Source organism: Solanum lycopersicum, chromosome 11 (assembly GCF_036512215.1).
Source record: "Solanum lycopersicum chromosome 11, SLM_r2.1".
In the NCBI taxonomy this organism is placed as follows: domain Eukaryota; kingdom Viridiplantae; phylum Streptophyta; class Magnoliopsida; order Solanales; family Solanaceae; genus Solanum; species Solanum lycopersicum.
Window position 1 is genome coordinate 61,769,565 of NC_090810.1, and position 18,615 is coordinate 61,788,179.

Below are 18,615 nucleotides of genomic sequence, written 5' to 3' on the forward strand. Positions count from 1 at the left end.
ATGAAATTTTAAGAAAAACAAAGCAACCAAAAAAAATATTAAGGCGAAGAGAAGTTGTTCGTTGAGTGGTGTGGACGTTGAAGTAACTTGGACTGATTTTTGAAGAGAGTTTTGGGTAGCGAATTCTTCGTTTGAACATCAATAAAGGTATGAGTTTCTCTCATGGAATTCTTTCTCCAAGAGTACTTTCTTTCGAACGTTTCTTAAACTCTTGAAACTGAGGTTGTTCCCCTTCATATGTCCTTGTCCTTAGCTCCCAAACGAATTTGTAGGATGGGTATGTTGTGCTGCTAGATTTTTGCATGAATGATGTGTTTAAATTAAATATGAATGTGTTTATGTGCGGAAAATTTACGATATAGATCATCAAAATATGAACGGAAAAGTTGATGTATGGGCGTGTATAGGGCAGTGTTTTAGGCACTATTTTAAGGTGTATAAGTTGTGTATTTATCGTGCATTTTATGTGTGTAATGGGTGTACAATGTGATGTTCATTATGATGAAGTATAGTGAATTAAATGAACCATGAAATCTCCCTAAGAACTAATGTGAAATTTGATGAAAAAAGTGCAGAAAAATCGTGAAATAAATTTCCAGAACTTAGAAATAGGCTTTTAAAGAATCTGGAAATTTTTGGACGTCAAAGAAATAAAAAAAAAAGTTTTGAGGCCTGCAGGGATCGAACCCAGGACCTCCCTGCAGCATGCCTTAAATTAAAAAAAAATTAAAAAAGGGCTGGGGGAATCGAACTCTCGCCCCTAACTTGCGCGAGGAAAAAGGAAAAGAGAAGGGGGCTGGGGGATCGAACTCGCGACCCCCAGCTACGCGCGAAGAAAAAAAAATGGGAGCGCGAGGAGTGGAATCGATCCCACGACCTCAAAGCGGAAGGAAAGGGGCGAAATCATTGTAAAGGAAGTGAGGCTATGGGGATTCGATCCCACAACCTCACAACCACTCGCCTTTATATAAAATTAAAAAAAAAATTAAAGATGGAGGGGCTGTGGAGGTTCGAATCCACCACCTCACAGCCTCCCTCCTTAGCGAAAAAGAAAGAAAAATAAGGGGGTTGTGGGGGTTCGAACCCACAACCTCCCAATGGTTATGAATTTAAATCCTAAAAAAAAAATCAAAGGGGTTGTGGAGGCTTGAACACCCAACCTTTCGGTTAATTAATAGTAAAATTAAAATAGAAAATTAATTCTTTTATGTAAATATTGAGATTTAAATTAGAATAGAAAATTTATCCTTTCATGTAAATATGGAGATTTAAATTAGAATTCTAATTAAAATAGAAAAATTAATTCTTTATGTAATTATTGAGATTTAATTTAGAATTCTAATTAAAAATAGAAAATTTATTCTTTCTCGTAAATGTTGAGATTTAATTTAGAATTCTAATTAAAATAGAAATTTAATTATTTCATGAAAATGTTGAGATTTAATTTAGAGTTCTAATGTCATGAATATTAGAAATAAAATCAATGAAAAATATAAATGATATCCAAGTGATTCAAGATTTGGGTTCCCGTGCCCAAACCTCCGTATTGATACATAAGTCATACGTGAGTAAAATATTCAAGAAATAATGTCATCTACTTAGATAAAAAATCAAGATCTTGGTATATATACAAGATACATAAGTCTTGTAATACATAATCTTAGGAAAATAAGAATCACTTAACGAACTATAAATGAAGCCTCATGGCTTGTATGTATAGACACATAAGTTTAACATACGTTCAAGTATAAGTGAACCTAAGATATATGTAATGAAATGAAGAAATGAACATCCACGTAATAAGAGGTAAGTAACTATGAAAAATAATGGTGCTAATAATGAAGAATGTGGTGACAATCATGATGTGAAGCTAATGTACATGATGAGAGCAATCTCAAATGAGCCTAAGTAAATGTTAGCAATACGTACTCACCAATGAGAGTGTAAGATAATGAAGAGACCAGTCTCGATGAACACTCTAATGAAAATATTGAGTTTAAAACACTTAATATTAATGATGAGATGAGAAATCATCTATTGAGCTATGATGTCCTCATACTAGAAGCCAACTTCCATGATGTATGAGTTGAATGTAATGGAACTTTATACCGAGCACCGATAGGCTAGCTATGAGCGGTGATGCCTTCTTTCGGGAAAGGCGGAGGTTCACGTAACTCTCATGAGATGAGACTGTCCGGCTTGCCGGGTATGGGTGGCGGGGTTAAATTCCCATATACGCTAGCATGTTATTGAATCGCTTTGGCCGGTGATTCCACCTCTTTCCGGTGTGGGGGAGACACTGAATTTCATGATGCTCACATGATCTATGTCGGCCCTAGTTGAGGTCCCATATGTTGAACCCTCATTTGAAAAGTCTTAAGGTTAAGTCTATGATAATAAGGTCTCATGGTATATGAATGAATAATATGAAGATGTTATGTGTTGTATGCCCTACGATGATTATAATGATGCATGTCACTCTCATGGCATCACTTTGACAATCTCAATTTAGCAAGTCCACTGACTTGACTTTCGAACATCATGTTGTTAGGAAAAAGCTATTCTTCCTCATGCATGTCCTAGGTGTGTGCTTGCATATACCCATACTTAGTACAAGTGTGTACTAATTCCATACAAACATCTACTTTTAGGTGCAGGCACAGGTGGACGGTAGAGCTACATGTTCGTTGTTGCAGCTATCCGGACGTCAACATTCATCCGGAGTTTGATAGGTCCTCATGCTTTCGAGGATGCTACTGTTTTACATTCTAGCGTAGTTTTAGAGTTGAGCTAGTGGAGCATGTTCCGCTGGTGCTTCTTTCCTATTTTGGTTCAGACGTTGTATTGGTGTTATTTTGGCCGATATACGATTAATACTTAATGAATTATTTCTTTCAGTTGCTTATCTCTTAATTGTTAGATGGTTGATGATGAACGATTACGAAATTTAAAGAATGTTTGGCAAGTATGATTAAAGAATCAAAAATTTCAAATTTTTCGCTAAAATTAACCTATGTAAAGTAAGAATGACGTAAGTAGGCTTGTTTGCGACCTTTGAGAGGTCAACGACGCCGGTCTCGTCTGGGGTCTAGATTCCAGTCGTGACAGATATGATGATGACTAACATAAAATTTAATACTTTTAACTGAAAGTCATGAAATTTATCCTATTAATTTGCTCCATTTTGTTATATGAATGTGATAGTAGTGTATTAATTTGTCTGAAAATGACAAGTGGTTGAATGTATAAAAATGGATGGGTATGGTAAAATGTTAATGGTCATCATTATGGTAATTAAAAGGAAAAACATTATGGGTTCTTAAGATGTTTCTGCTTTAATAATTGTCACGTTACCCAAATTGCTTACAAAGACAATTTAACACCAACCTCTGTCGCAGAACTCATCGAAATCTACCCATAATTCGCCTTAGATTTTCTTGGGTTATCAAAATCGATTGAAAAAGACAAGTTTAAGGGATTAGAATGAGATGATTGTTGTGAAAGATTGAAGATGGGGACCTGCAAATTCCCCTCTCTATCCTCTGCGGCATACCTGCAAACTCTTTCATTGGCCGCCGCCTCCCATTCTGGCCAAAAAAGGATCATCGCTTCCAATATAGCGAAAAAGGGACCAGAGCTGTCTCTCTCACTCTCACACCATTGTGAATCGCCAGTATCGCCATGAAACCAACACGACTCTCTCTCTCTCTCTCTCAACTGATAACCGACATGAAACCTTATGTCACCAAAGTGACAATTCCAAAATTGGGTTAAAGAAGATAACTATGGTGTGGAAACAAAAAAAAGAGGTTGAATAGCGATGGGGTGGGAGTTGCTGAAAAAGTGGTGTTGGAAGAAGATAAATTCTTTTTTCTTTTTTAATTCTTTTATTATATAAATTTAATAATTAAAAATTTAAAGCTTAAAATATGATGTTCACTCACGACTCTCTCTCTCTCTCAACTGATAATCGACATGAAACGTTATGTCACCAAAGTGACAATTCCAAAATTAGGCTAAATAAGATAACTATGGTGTGGAAACAAAAAAAAGAGGTTGAACAACATGGGGTGGGAGTTGCTGAAAAAGTGGTGTTGGAAGAAGATAGATTCTTTTTTCTTTTTTAATTCTTTTATTATATAAATTTAATAATTAAAAATTTAAAGCTTAAAATATGATGTTCACTCGCCTTAAATGCGTGTAGTCAAACTCTCTCGCCAACTCAGATATTTTAATGACACATAAGCATGATCGATCAATGGTCAAAAGGAGTTAATATATTGCATTTTATTTAATTTAGGGATCTATATGACAAATGAGTAAGTAAAAGGGTTCACAATATAAACTGATACAAATTGTTTTTTTCTTTCAATAGCCGGCCAAATGACTACAAGATCATCGGTCTACTCTATCTATAAGTGTCTACAAAATCATTTCGCCTAATTTATATGCAAAGATTTGGTATTTAAACATACTCTCGAATGTGGCTATTTTTCAAGATTTTATTTTTTGATCTCTCTTCCATAATATGTGAAAAAAATATTATTTTAACACATTTATGTATGTGGAAACTTATCAAGATTTCATTTCTTTTATTTGTATCATTTATATAATATGCGCCAACATTGATTGTTTTAACACATTTTTGTTACATGCTAGCAAACTATATTTGCCATGATAACCAACTACTAATTATATTGGAGATAGTGTTGAAATTATTTGATAAGTAATTGAGTATTAAATACGAGCGAGCTTCTTTTCTCAAAGTTCAAACCCTACCCAGCTTTCTACCCACAAACAAAGACGCAATTACAAATGGCTGAGGCAGCTTTGGATATGACTCTCGACGATCTCATCAAGAAGAATAAGACCGGTACCGGAGGTAAGCCTCGTGGCAGAGGCCGCGGCGCCGCCTCCACCTCCAGTGCTGGACCTTCTCGACGGGTCCCTAATCGTTCTGCTAACCGAGCTGCACCTTATTCCATCGCCAAGGTTGAATTTTTTTAATTGATTTTTTTTCCGGATTTTGAACGGTGGATGAAATTATTGTATCTGATCCAAGTTGCTGGCTGTTCAGGCCCCTCAAGCGTCGTGGAATCATGATATGTTCGAGGCAGATCAAGCCGTCGCCTTTGGTCAAGCTGGTGGTCGGGCGTCTTCCATAGAGACTGGGACTAAACTCTACATCTCCAATCTTGATTACGGCGTCTCCAATGAGGATATCAAGGTAGTTTCTCTCTCTGGTAACTGTTACTTCTTTGTTGAGAGAGTTTATGGATGAATATGAAATTTTCTTCTTCTTCTTTGGGTAATGGAATAGAACAAGCTAATTAGTTTAGGATTTTGAAAGTTCATTGTTTTTCTTTTCTTTTGCTTCCCTAGTCTCTTTTGATTACACTGTTAAATATCTCTGGATTTGTTGTCAAAGTTTTGACCTTTAATTAATTATTTGTCCCTGCTAGAATAGTAAGTAAGATGAGAAAAAGGTGGATGAGCATGATATACTAGTTAATCCACTGAGGAGGTAATAAAGATGTAACAAGAAAAAAAAAAGATTTATGTAAGAAACTAATGGAGATGTAGCTAAGAAGGATATAGTTGTTGGTCAAGATTAACCGTATTAAGAAAGACACTGAATCGAAAGCAGACTCACCAGCTCTTCTGCTTATAAGGAAGCTAGTGTCCACAGGAATTTGCAGTATGTACCTGCATTGGTGTATGAAAAAAGATGTACTGTATTTTGTAAGTAGTGTGTGCGATCTCTTTCTGGAGTTTTATTGATTGTTTACCAATATTATGTTTATTCTTGAATTGCAGGAGCTCTTTTCAGAAATTGGTGACCTGAAACGTTATGCTGTTCATTATGATAGGAGCGGGAGATCAAAGGTATTTTGTTGACCTAGACTATGCACTTTAAAGGAAAACAATGTTGTTTGGCTGAAATTAGTGGAACACTGGAACTGCTTCTTCAGGGAACAGCAGAGGTGGTTTTCTCACGTAGACAAGATGCACTAGCTGGTGTTAAAAGGTTCAACAATGTTCAGCTTGATGGGAAGCCAATGAAGATTGAAATTGTTGGTACCAACATTGTCACTCCTACTGCCCCTTTTTCCAATGGAGCTTTTGGTTTTGGAGATACTAATGGAGCTCCTAGAAGGTATGCTCTGTTACTCGCCAAGCTGTTAAATTGGATCAGAATTTTGTTTGAGATTTTTTATTCTGCTATTTGATGACATAAATGAAAATAAGTTTTTTTTTATAAGATTGAACATCTAGCTAAGTGCTAATTATTTTTATGTGCTTTATTCTGTAGCCAACCATTTGTAAATTTTTTTTACTGACACACTGGCCTCTTCACCCACTCCTTAGAAAGGTCACGCAAAGAAGAAAAAAATATATTTGATCGTGGAGCTATGTTTCTCTTACTATTCAAAAATATCATCGGGTTTGGGTCGGTTCCTCCAAAAGTAGTTCATTTGTGGGGGATCCAACATGGGCGCGGCAAGATTTTTGGATAGTCCAAGCAACATAGTCATGGAGCAAATTTTTTGTTTGTAGTTTCTGGGTGCTAAGCAAGTTCTAAAGTGGTTTCACAAGACTGGTAACTGTAGTTCCAGTAGTTGTAAGAAATTCATACATATATGTACAAAGTGGAGATATTAGCTAGTTTGGTCCAAGCTCTACAGTCGAACTCTGTCAAAGTGACATAAGTTAATGAAGTAGCCAAAAATGATAAATGTGTGGTTGGTTTTGGAGACTTGTATTGGAGTTAATCGCGTGGATAGATCATACAGAAGTACTATATAAATGAAACAATATTGTGCAAATGTCTCATGGAACGTAAGCTTTGGTTGGATGCAGAAAAGGAGAAAATTGAGTAAAATGTGGAGTTAGTGAGTACACATTTCCTTTGTTTGGACAAGGGCATGGGGAGTATAGTTGTTTTTAGGAGACAATTTATAGTCAAGAAAATATTGTCTCATTTTTGTCTTTCCTCTTCTATGTTGCATACCAAGTCTGCTCTCTTCTTTCCCTTCTCTTAACCAAGGATCAAGGATATATAGAAAATGAATTCAAGAAGATTTGCATATAACCAAATACGTAGTTTGGAGGCATGAAGTAGTTAGTGTTTGTCATCTTCTTTAAACTGAATAAGTGGAGAATCATTTTCATTCTTGTTGAGGTTTCTATCATAAATATCAAGAACTATTAGAAAAAAATTAATACTAAGACTTAATTCTTTTTACTTCATTAACTTCCCTTTATTAGATTTTAACTGTCTTTAGTTTATGGAGGATTGGAAGTGTTCAAGAGGCATTGAATTGGAAGTTTTTTGTTGGTATTAGCACACTAACAATTTATTCCACTGTTTGGCCCCTTGAATGTTGTTGCACTAACAAAGTTATCATGCAAAATGGAAGTTAGTGAAGAATCGAAATTGTACCACTTGTGAAAAGATTTTCCATGAAGTGAGGTACATAACTTCAGTGTTGGGATGCTTACTTTGCTGAGTGGTTAATGTGATGGCTTCAGTTTGAAGTCCTTAAAAGTTCCCTCTCTGGTTTAGCGCCCTTAGTACTTGATTAAATGGATAATATGCTGACAACTATTAGCACTCACTTGGCTAATTGGATGATCGGTCAACTTATTGCAAGTGATTCAGCGTCAATTGACGTAAAAGATTTCCGCAATAGCTTAATCTCATGTTTTAGTACTTGTTTGATTTAAATCTTCAGTTGAGTTGTTCAGTTGGGTTTGTCCTCTCTTTTGATATTGTTTAACATAGTTATATGATATAACTGGATTATGGATGTGGGATTAGTTTCCATTCAATGTGTTCTAATCATATTTCATTGTGTTAAAACAGTGTTCAAGTAAGAGGTGGTGGTTTTGGGAGGTCACGGGGTGGCAGAGGACGTGATCGTGGATTTCGAGGAGGCAACAGAGGATGGGGAAGAGGAGGTCGTGGAGAAAAGGTATCTGCAGAAGATCTAGATGCTGATTTGATGAAATATCATACAGAAGCAATGCAAACGAACTGATGGGTCTGGTAGTAATGTTTGCCTCTACATCCAGTGCTTAGTGGAGCCACACCACACTACACCACACCACACACAGGCTCTCTGTACTTTGGCCTTGTCTTTTCAAGTTGCAAGAAAGAAGTACTTGTTGGAAAATTTCAGCCGTTCCTGTATGGGTATTATGCTTATTTAATTTTTCCCTTGCTTTGGATTTGTGACTTGGATGGAGTGATGAAATCTACTCAACTCTTTAATTTATGTAAGAGATGTATGATTATAGTGGAAATGCTAATCCTTAGCCCCTACCACTAAAAGGCTTTGCCGATGGTGGCAGACACCAGCCGAAGGTCGTGGAGGCAGGTTTTGTCAGTCTATTCTTTGTCCCCTGGTTTCGCAATTGCAGTCTTTGTGCAATCAGCTTTACTCTAAGCTTCTATCTAGTTTTATCCAATGTTTGTAATAAGCTTTAAAAAGTTGACTTAGGAAATAGGTAATGGGATCATTACTGGGTGACTAAGTTGAATATCTGAATGGATTATATCTTGTTTCAAATATATGGGAGGAGTAAGCTGACTGCTGGTATTGCGGGGAACACAGATTCTAACAGAGAAAGAGGCTTTATCTTCATTCTGTGAACATGACGACCTTTGACTGAAGTGACAAAGCTTGTGCCTTGTACCGTAGAATTGCTTGGGTTTGCGTATTGATTGTGTGCTTTTGAGTCTTAAATGCCGCTTCCCAAAGTGGCATATCTTCATATGGCTTTGCATATTAAGCTATTTCAAATTCAAGTTCAGTGATTCAGTCCTAATTCTCTCCAAGGAGAGTTCAAAATTATAAGTATGTATCTCTCCTAATAAAGCCCTTAGGATAGAATGTGATGATTTTAACCTTGTGAAGATTTGGATTAAAATTTTTTTATTCAACTCTCTCATCCCTGAGAAGGTATGTATGTGTCTAGCTAGAGCTTTACTGGTATGGGTTGCGAGTTTTTAAATGGATTCTTTCTATTTCCAGATGGTCTGTAAGTCCCCCCAATAGGTGACTTTTTAATTTTGCGTCCGTGAAAGTACTATGATCTAATTTTGCAGGACAAATTCACAACTTTTGCTTTCTCTAACGACACTTTTTTAGGAATATGCCTCTATCCACATAACTCAATAGGAACTAAATTTGTGCTTTGCAACTATTTTCTTTTCGATGTCAAAGACTGCAAAAAAGGTAAGATTTAAGGACCTGAGTGATCGAACATAATCAATCTGCTATCAATAAACTCTCACAGAAAAGTTATATAACAAGTATTTAGTATAATAATAGAATAAATAAATATAGAATAGAAAAATAATAAACTAAAACTTCTATAATGATCATAATTTTTTTTAAAATTAAAATTTATTACGTAAAAAAAGGATAGCATAGAACAGCAAATTAAACTCTTAAAAGATTTGATTAACATAATCTTGAAGAAGAGGAAAATATTTTAAAAATAAATAAAAAACAAAATATATTGAACAAGGGGCATTAAAAAAAATGACAAAGGGACTTAAAATGTCCCATTATTAGCTTGGAAAATAAATTCCTTCCATCCATATAATAAAAAATTACCTCTATGACACGGCGTGCATAATAAATTTTTTGTTGTAGAATAATTAAATTTTCGTTGCAGAATAGTAGTGTTTCTTTATAGCACGTTTCAGAAAGATGCTCTTTTTTATTTTAAGGACTCCTCAATTTTAAAAAATTCTAAACCACATAATTTAAAACCGAACATGCGGTAGTTTTTCAGTCTGTCGGAATTACGCATTGGATAGTAAATAAGGGTACGTGGTGATTAATAAAAAGTTCTCTTCAATTGCACCCCCAACCCCCCAAAAAAGTGCGTTCCAAACAATAGCTAAAATCAGAATGAATACTAAAGAGGATCCTGGCATTTTCTTCACCTACAACCTGAACTAAGAAAAGTAAAAGCACACAACTAGTATGCCCGCTACAGTACAAATGACAACAATTCTACATGTATACCGTTCTACACCACCATGCTTCCGAAAACAATAATTCCCAATATCTTAATTACATGCAGGAAAAACCTTTAATACATCAAGGACCAAACTTCTTGACTCAACATACAACATTACTCCGCACAAATCTTAAATGTCGAACACCATTCGGCAACATCATTGCTCCTTTGGTCTACTCCTCACTTTATCCCAACTAGAAAATATTAACCTCAAGAGAGAATAGAACACGGCCAGAATGCATGACTTTATAAAGTTCCAAAATGAAGAAGGCCAATACCAAGGATACAGCAAACGGAAAAAGAGACTTATAATATGCCGAGGGTATCGTCCGACCTGAAGCAAGACATTAAATCACGTTAGAGGAAAAAATGGAACTCTACGACGAAGAGGAAGGCGATAAAACTCCTAACCTTGCGATATTCTCTAATGGCAATCATGAGCTTCCATGTTTAAAAGGAAATATAGAAGCTAACAAAGGATTCCACATTTACCACAAACTGGCAAAGTAACTAAAACAGCTTTTCTAAGAAGTTATCTTTGTATACCACCCACTTACAAAAATATCACCAGTTCCCACCTACAGATTAGGTTTCTTCTAGCCCGGACTTTTCTTATCAACAGTTACACTCGAGATGTTACAAGCTAGTCCAAAAATATATGCAGCTTAATGTTCAAGATGCATTTCTAGCTCTCAAAAGAAAAAACTGATAAAGACCAGAATATTTTTATATAAAGATACCCCAAAGGAATCTGAACTATTGTTTCTGTATTTCTTTATCTACTTCCTAGGTGCGCATTGTGCATCAGGATACTTCGGTACACCATTAAACATCTCATGCATAGATGAAAAGTAAATACATCTTACATAAACCCATAAATTGTCCGGAATACGACGAAGTAATGATATCAAATCATGAGCTTTCTTCAGATAATGGAGAGACAACTCACAGGATATAGCAAATCTAATGCATCCCATGCTGCATGGCGGACAGCTCTTGTTGGGTACATGGGAGCACCTGGTGACGTGAAGCTATACAAGCAAGTTTTCAATCTTGTACTAGTAGCCATTCTCAACTCTAATCCTGCAGAGAGGTCATTGTAAATGTAACTCCATTCTATAAAACCCATATTTATACAAATTAGCAACAAAATTAGCTTTACCTTGAAGAACCTTCAATTGGGAGAGATAATGCAACAACACTGGCTCCACTTTTAGTTTTTGAAGCTGACAACATAATTATAAATGAGAACAAATACAGGAAGAGTAAGGAAATGGCTTGGGATGTTAAAGATACTTCTCTTACCTGATCAGCTAGTTCAGTGACAAATATATCTGCTGCACCACCAATCAAGAAAGCATTCGGGAAATCAGGGAATTGCCTTAAGAAACTTCCTAGTTTGTCACCTGCAAAAAGATTAACATAAGCATGCGTACTCAACCTTCTATGCGAGGTTACTGCTAAGATCAACTTACCTAGGTTATAGAAAAATATGAACCTTGAGAGGAAGAGAAATAGATCTCTTTGGGCCTGACAAGATGAAGACCGCAAATGATGTTAGGATATGCCCACTAAAACTAGACTTGCTTTGGCACACAGGAAAAGCTGAGGGGGCAAACATCAGACCTGCAAAGGGATCTTCTTTAATCGGTCAGGAACAAGGGCAACTTCCTCGAGCAGATACTGTTACACACATCCAAATAACTAATTATCACCATTTGCTAAGATCGAAAAAAACCCACAAAATTGCCAGTTTTACTCCAAATACTTGAAGAAAATAGAAATCAAGTTACAGGTATTTGACCTTAAAAAGACTCTGAAAACGCCTTGTGTTTGTTTGGATGTCAATCCTGCAAAAAGGATATGTCAACCAATCATTTAACACATTTTACCATAACCCCCGTACTCCATCCCCGTACATATTTAGAGAAGTTATTCTGAAGCACGCAATAAGAAAAAAAAAAGGCACAGACAAAATGTTGAAACCCAGAAGAGCAGGAATATATTTAAATCATAAACCTGTCAGACACTACGGTGCAGTTGGATAGAAATATTACGCAGTCTATTCTATGAGCATCAACCGGGTAAATCTCTGAGTAGCAATATATATTAACGTGGATATGACGAATGCAAGAAGGTGAAGAGCTTTGCTAATACTGATTTGTAGGCTAGTAATTGATCCAACGTGATGATAAGTTTCGTTCATGCAAGAGAAAATGAAAGCAAGAGCAACAACCAATGTTCCAGTATCAGCAAGAAAACTTAGGAAGGTTGCATAAAGGGAAACAAGCGCTGAGGAGTGTATAAAGCAACAAGCCATCCAGATTGTTGCCTAAAGGATAGACCCTATGCAGTGAACTCTCATCACATTCGAACCTTGATATATCTAAATCATAAAGATTTGTGCCGTTGAACTATTAGCAAGTTCAGCAATAGAATAGAAAACTCACATACTGGTAGCTTTACATACTTCAGACTCCATAGAAGCCGCGAATGAAAGTGACATTAGCAATCAATAAGATCTTAAAATAAGAGTGGAACTCATACCAGAATACATTTGTCGCTCCTTGAACAAGAGCTGATGAGTATCGGAGGAGGACTTCAGAATTCTCAAGTTGAACCTCAAACAACTGCAAAGTAGAAGAGATTTTTTTTTGGAATAGTAATTTCAGTATCGTCGCGTGAACAAAACACACAAACACAAAAACACACACACACACCTCTCCTCCTACCCCCTTCCCACTTTTTCTTACTTGTGAGGTCCTTTTCCTTCATCTCTTTCTTTTCAGAGTTGGGAGTGGGAAGGAAGAGGCGACTTTGTACGAACATCTTTATAATATTTACATATCACACCGTGAGAATACGATATTCACTCTTGGATATGCCTAAACACTTGGAGCTGTAAGAGTTTCTAAGAGACACATAAATATTCTTTAAGCAAAATGAGTAAAATCATTCGGAATGTCATTCCGGAGAGTAAAACCACTTTTGGCCCATTTGCTCACAGCATATACAAATATAATGACCAAATTCAAGCATAGCCCACAATATTGTGAGAAACACATGATGCTAGGCCAAGAAAGAAAGATAAAAAGGCTCCTCATAAGTTGGTAAAAGAAAAAAGAAGAAAAACATGTATGGTGAAGTCAATTAAAAAAGTTCGTTATCAAAAAATAAAATAAAATGAAGTCAATTGAAAAAGTTCAAGAAAATATCAACACCAGAGCTATAATATCATCATTAACTTGTGGATCTGAAAACCATCTCACTACATACAGAGTACAAAACTTAAAAGGGAAAGTAAGATCATTGAAGGATGTAAAAACTCTACTAACCCACTTATGGAAAAGGAGTGAAAAAATATTTGCAGCAAAAGATTGGCTCCACAGTTGGACTATTAAATCAAGGATCGGTTTTCCATTCTGAGGTACATGGACAAAATGATCAGCAAGCACATAGTAGTAGCATGTCGGTCCTTCAGCCCGTTCCTCTGCAACAATAATAGCATCCTTGGTGCCGAGTATTATCTCTGTTAAGATGTTAAATCATAATATAAGTTCTCCACCTTGATAGATCACCAAAAATGCTTCACATCAAAATTTTCCTCTAGCATATGATATCTTGTGTTTTCTGGACACATTTAGCTTGAAGGACAGATTAACGAGATTCTTCAGATTGAAAATATTAGTTCAAACAAATAAAAATATTAGCTAGAAGTCTAATAATTCATTCCATAATTAATATGGGTACATATTTTAACACAATTGTATTTCGTTTGTCACCCAATTAGCTATTTCCCAGCATTGCCTGATATAAGTTCTCATAATATGCAAGGGACATTTTTTTTTTTGATAAGGAATGCAAGGAGCACTTGTATCATTTGAAAACCTCATATGGAAAAAAGACCGCTCAGAAATACCATCTCTATAATAATATAATATAGATGAAATGAGTATTGCTACATTCTACAACATACAGAGCACAACATTCCCTATACAAAAGGGCTCTAGTCTAGAACAGTTTCCAATCAGAGCACCAAATTCACTTGATGAATTAAATCACAACAATTCTCAGATCTCAACTAAGGATATCTTGCGAATGCAACTACGACACATTAGACACATTTGGTATAAACATATTAACAGCATAGCATCTTTGTAATTGATATTGTTACATTAAATGACTCTCACAATAGCATTAAGATGCAGCACTTTCTCAAGACTTACTGAAGTAGAATCCTCAGAAAAATTCACCATCTCAAGTCTTTCATCTCCTTTTTTTTTTTTTTTTAATAAATTGAGGATAGAGAAAAGGGAAATGGGGAGAGGATTACAAGGTGGGGAATCGAACCTCAGCAACAAGTGAAAGTCCAAGAAGCCAACCAACTGAGCTACTAAGATTCCCCACGATCTCACCTCATCAATGAGATGTAGATGTATCTTCATATCAATCATTCAGTTCACAAGAGAAGCAAAGAGATGAATAAAAGACCATGTATATACAGGATTCTATAATGGACAGGAATCCCAATCTTATATTCCAAAGGTTGCTTTAGAATTGAAGGTGCTCTACAGGTGTAATTGGTAATATTAATGTCAACAGACCAGTTGTATACCTACCAAACAAAATGGAAAGTCACAGTCAAGTTAATTTTCACACACTGACGGTTTACCAATTTTACATAGCAACATTAACATCTTACAGGCTAGCTTCATACTTACCAAACAAAATGAAAGTCAGTATCAAGTAGTTTTCAAAACACACGGAGGGTCAATTTTACCAATAAACCTCCCAGATGACCCCCCTCTCCTCCTCTCCAAAACCACTGCTTCAGTAGAAAATACATACTAATTCAACAGATCCCTTTTTGATCAACCAAGACTTTATTTTGTTTGTCGGGGTTCACAACTAACAGAGCAGGACATTAGCTTCCTCTCTCACAGTTTTTTTTAAGCCATAAATATTCGTACAAAATGCAAGTAGAAAGAACTTTCTAAGTTTGCCATGCCTTTTTCATGTTTAACAATCAATAAGTTCAGTTTGTTTTCCACATCACGGGAATAATATGCTTAACAAAAGCACCCTACCTAAGCCAGCAAAATACTAAAAGAAGAGTAATAACTTTGAGTTACCTTTTGCTAAATCATAAGATATATCAGCGAATAACGTGGTTAACAAAAAAAAAAAAAGAAAAAGAAAAAAAAGAGCGCACACAGACACCACACCACCTAAGGCAGCAAAAAATGAGAGAGTAACAACTTTTGAGTTTACCTTTTGCTCGGTCATCTACTTCCAAAGCTATATCAGCGAAAAGCTCTTGCAGCAAGTTACGCCTCTGTGAGGGCGAAGTCAATGCCTGAACCAGAAATCGAAACAGATGCATAGAATTCAACCAACTCAATTAGTCAATGAAACCACGGGAAAAATCAAAATTCAACAAAAAAGGAAAAGAATAGAAAAAAAAAAACCGAAGGCGCATAACACAAAATCAAAGCATATACATACACGTTGAAGCTTCTTTTCAATCTCTTGTGTAAGAGCTGTGAGATAAGCGGAGCTTCGAGCCGTTGAAATGGTAGCCATTGTTGATCTCTTCGAAATTGCCCTAAATCCAATTCAGTTTTTCTAGATTTTAGATCAATAAAGTTTGTGGTCAGACAAGATTTTACATTTACAGAGACTGATTTTGACATTCATTCATTCAAAAGTATAAATAAATAGGCGAAGCAATAATTTTAACTTTTCACGTTTATGGGGAAGGAAATGGGGGCAGATGGCTTGTGTTTTATTAATACACGTTTGCTACATTTATTTTCATTTTTTTTTAAAAATAATTTAATGAATCCATTTTGGATAATGGGCACCGAGAAAGTTCCATCGGTCTCCTCTCACACTAGCTGCTCAAGATTAATGTAACGTTTTTATTTTAGTAAACCATAACAATATTTCCATATTGTAATAAGTTCTATATACATTTGGCCCCATTTATTCAAACATTAAATTTTAGGATTTAAAAAACATATTAATTCTATTGGATAGATATTAATTACTCATTTCTCTTTTAAATATACTACAAGTACAATATTTGATTTCAACATCACTGCAAACAAGCTCCAATCTAAGTTCAAAGAGTGGATTCTTAGAAATCCCTTCCGAACAAATAAATACGGAGTAAGGTCTAATATTCACGTGAACCAATAATAACAATAATAATAATAATAATAATAATAATAATTATTATTATTATTATAATAATAATAATAATATTTTACGTAATTAACTTGATTTTTTATCCAGATAAAATTTATATACATATGAGAAATTTATTTGGGTATATATAATATATTCCACTTTTTTAAATGAAGGGATTTGAATGAACTCCCTTTTAACTTACTAACTAGATCTATTTCTAATAAAGTATAGAATATTTCATCTAAGGTCAAATTTATATGTATATAAGAAATTTGTTTATGTATATATTATATATATTATAATTTTTTGATAAATCGATTCGAGTAAATTCGTTTTGATTTACTGACTTTGTTTCTATTGATCATGGTGAATAGCAAGCGTATTCAGAATTTCGAAATGACGGGTGTACTTAAATAACCCAATAGCAATAATCTTATAACATTTTTTCTATCACATAAAAATTCTGAATCCAAGGTAATTCAATTTCCTATCACACAAAAATTAACTTGATTTTTCGTATAGTCACTGAACTTTACTCATATATAAAGTTACAGAACTATATATTTTATCACGTCAAAGTAACTAAACTTTGCCTGCTATAACAATTAATTAAGTCACTATTACTACACTTTTTTGTCACATAAAAAAGTCAACTTTTATCAATCGTACCAACAAGTCATAGTCTTTAACCACTATTACAATACAATCACTTGTATCATTATAGTAGATAAAATTCGGTTACTATCATGTTACATTTGATACAATTCATTTACTTTAATGTCACACATTAAATGATTGAAATTTTACTTACTAGAAAAATTAAGTCACTAACCCTACACTTTTTTGTCACATCCAAAAAAGTCAACCTTTATCAATGGATAAATTTTCATTACTATTCTATTACCGTTGATACAATTCATTTACTTTAATGCAATAAAAAATAGTACTTGTGCCATGACTTTACCTTTATATAGTGAATATACTTGCCTTAGTTTAACGTGATTATAAACAACTCGTAATTTTACTTATTATTTATACTGAATAAATTTCAATAATCATACGTGAAATTAACGTTAGATACACAAATTGAACGCAGAAAATCATCAACCTAGTTCAAGATGGCTTAAAAACAATTTCCCTTCTTCAGATTAACAAATTATTACAAGGAATTCACCAACAACTGTACTATATGGATGTGAAGGAGAAGAAAATAGTTCAAGTTTTGGTGAAAAAATTCCATCACTAAATCTTCAATATCATCATCATCATTACTAGTGACTAAGGAATTCAAATATCAACAAGATCAATTCAAGAAACCAATGTCTCGATTAAGGCGAATTTCGTCTTTTTTATGTTCACCTTTTGATTTGAGCTCAAGAAAGAAGAGTTCAGGATTTCAAAATGGAAACTAAACAAATGTCTCCATTGAAGTGTTTTAGCTATGAGGAGATTGCAAGTTCTACAAATTATTTTCATCCAGATTTGTGTTCTTCATGTGTTATATATATAAGTATGTCTTTTACCTCTTTCGGAACAGACCTTCACATAAATAACTAAACAGATTTAATATATCTTTCTAATCGATATACATAGTTTATATATTAATTATGCATAATGATGCATATGTTATACATGAATTATACATATATTTGACCAAATGGCCTTTTATAGGCTACTCTTTGAATTATGTCCCCCTTAGTCCAATGGGCTAAGTGTGGCTTTTAAAATTGTTAAAGTATATCACATAGTATAAAAAGTAAATTACTTTTCCTTCTCATTTTTTAAATTATAATCGCTTAAAATTTATAATACATTAAAGAGTATCTCAGATACATTATAACATAAATTGCTTACATTAAAAACTAGCTCAGATACATTATAAAATAAATCGGATACATAATATATAGTTCAGATATATTCAATAGTAGCTCTGATACATTAATATGTAGCTCAGATACATTAAATACATTAAAAGAGAAAAAATAAATTTTAGAGGTTTTTAGAAATAGAAGGGGATATTGAAAATAAAAAAAATATAAGACGCGTATTTCAGTAATTTTTCCTAAAATAAAAGGGAAATTTCCTTTAAAAGGGTGTTTGGTCTTGAACTTTTGACTCCGGATAACAAATTTAATTTATAGCCATAACTTAGATCTTATGAGAAATAGAATTCATTTTCGAAAGATCTTATTAAATAAAATAGCAAGGATTTATATATTATTTGGGACTAAACGTAATTATTAAATCATGATATAAAATTTCAATTTTGTGAACTATCATTGATTTATTTCTTTCTTTTTGTAGAGAATTTAGTTGGACAAGGAGGATACTCAGATGTATATCGAGGAGATCTTGAAGATGGAAGAAGAATTGCAGTAAAAAGAT

General features: G+C 34.4%; 2 protein-coding genes across 2 annotated transcripts; one reads left to right on the plus strand and one right to left on the minus strand.

Annotated features, from left to right (window-relative positions):
- Positions 1–4,496: 4,496 nt before the first annotated feature.
- On the plus strand, positions 4,497–8,573 carry LOC101266904 (RNA-binding (RRM/RBD/RNP motifs) family protein). Its single transcript, NM_001321497.1, is given in 5 exon segments — positions 4,497–4,992; positions 5,078–5,227; positions 5,818–5,886; positions 5,973–6,157; positions 7,868–8,573. Coding segments are annotated over 5 exon segments (756 nt in total). The 5' UTR covers positions 4,497–4,815; the 3' UTR covers positions 8,043–8,573.
- A 1,329-nt stretch (positions 8,574–9,902) lies between these two features.
- On the minus strand, positions 9,903–15,979 carry LOC101266600 (uncharacterized). The gene is made up of 11 exons (XM_004251274.3): positions 15,544–15,979; positions 15,310–15,394; positions 13,374–13,567; positions 12,586–12,668; positions 11,843–11,888; positions 11,665–11,721; positions 11,514–11,568; positions 11,344–11,444; positions 11,201–11,264; positions 10,988–11,121; positions 9,903–10,372 (listed from the first exon to the last, which is right to left on the minus strand). The coding sequence occupies exons 1-11, from the start codon at positions 15,619–15,621 to the stop codon at positions 10,196–10,198; spliced, it is 1,074 nt and encodes a 357-aa protein (XP_004251322.1). The 5' UTR covers positions 15,622–15,979; the 3' UTR covers positions 9,903–10,195.
- Positions 15,980–18,615: the final 2,636 nt, after the last annotated feature.

Coding starts and splice junctions, on each gene's coding strand:
- LOC101266600 (XM_004251274.3), bottom strand. CDS start 15,621: ATGGCTACCATTTCAACGGCTCGAAGCTCCGCTTATCTCACAGCTCTT. Junction 15,395..15,543: donor TTGAAAAGAAGCTTCAACGT/GTATGTATATGC, acceptor TTTCTGGTTCAG/GCATTGACTTCGCCCTCACA. Junction 10,373..10,987: donor CATTAGATTTGCTATATCCT/GTGAGTTGTCTC, acceptor GTCTTGCTTCAG/GTCGGACGATACCCTCGGCA.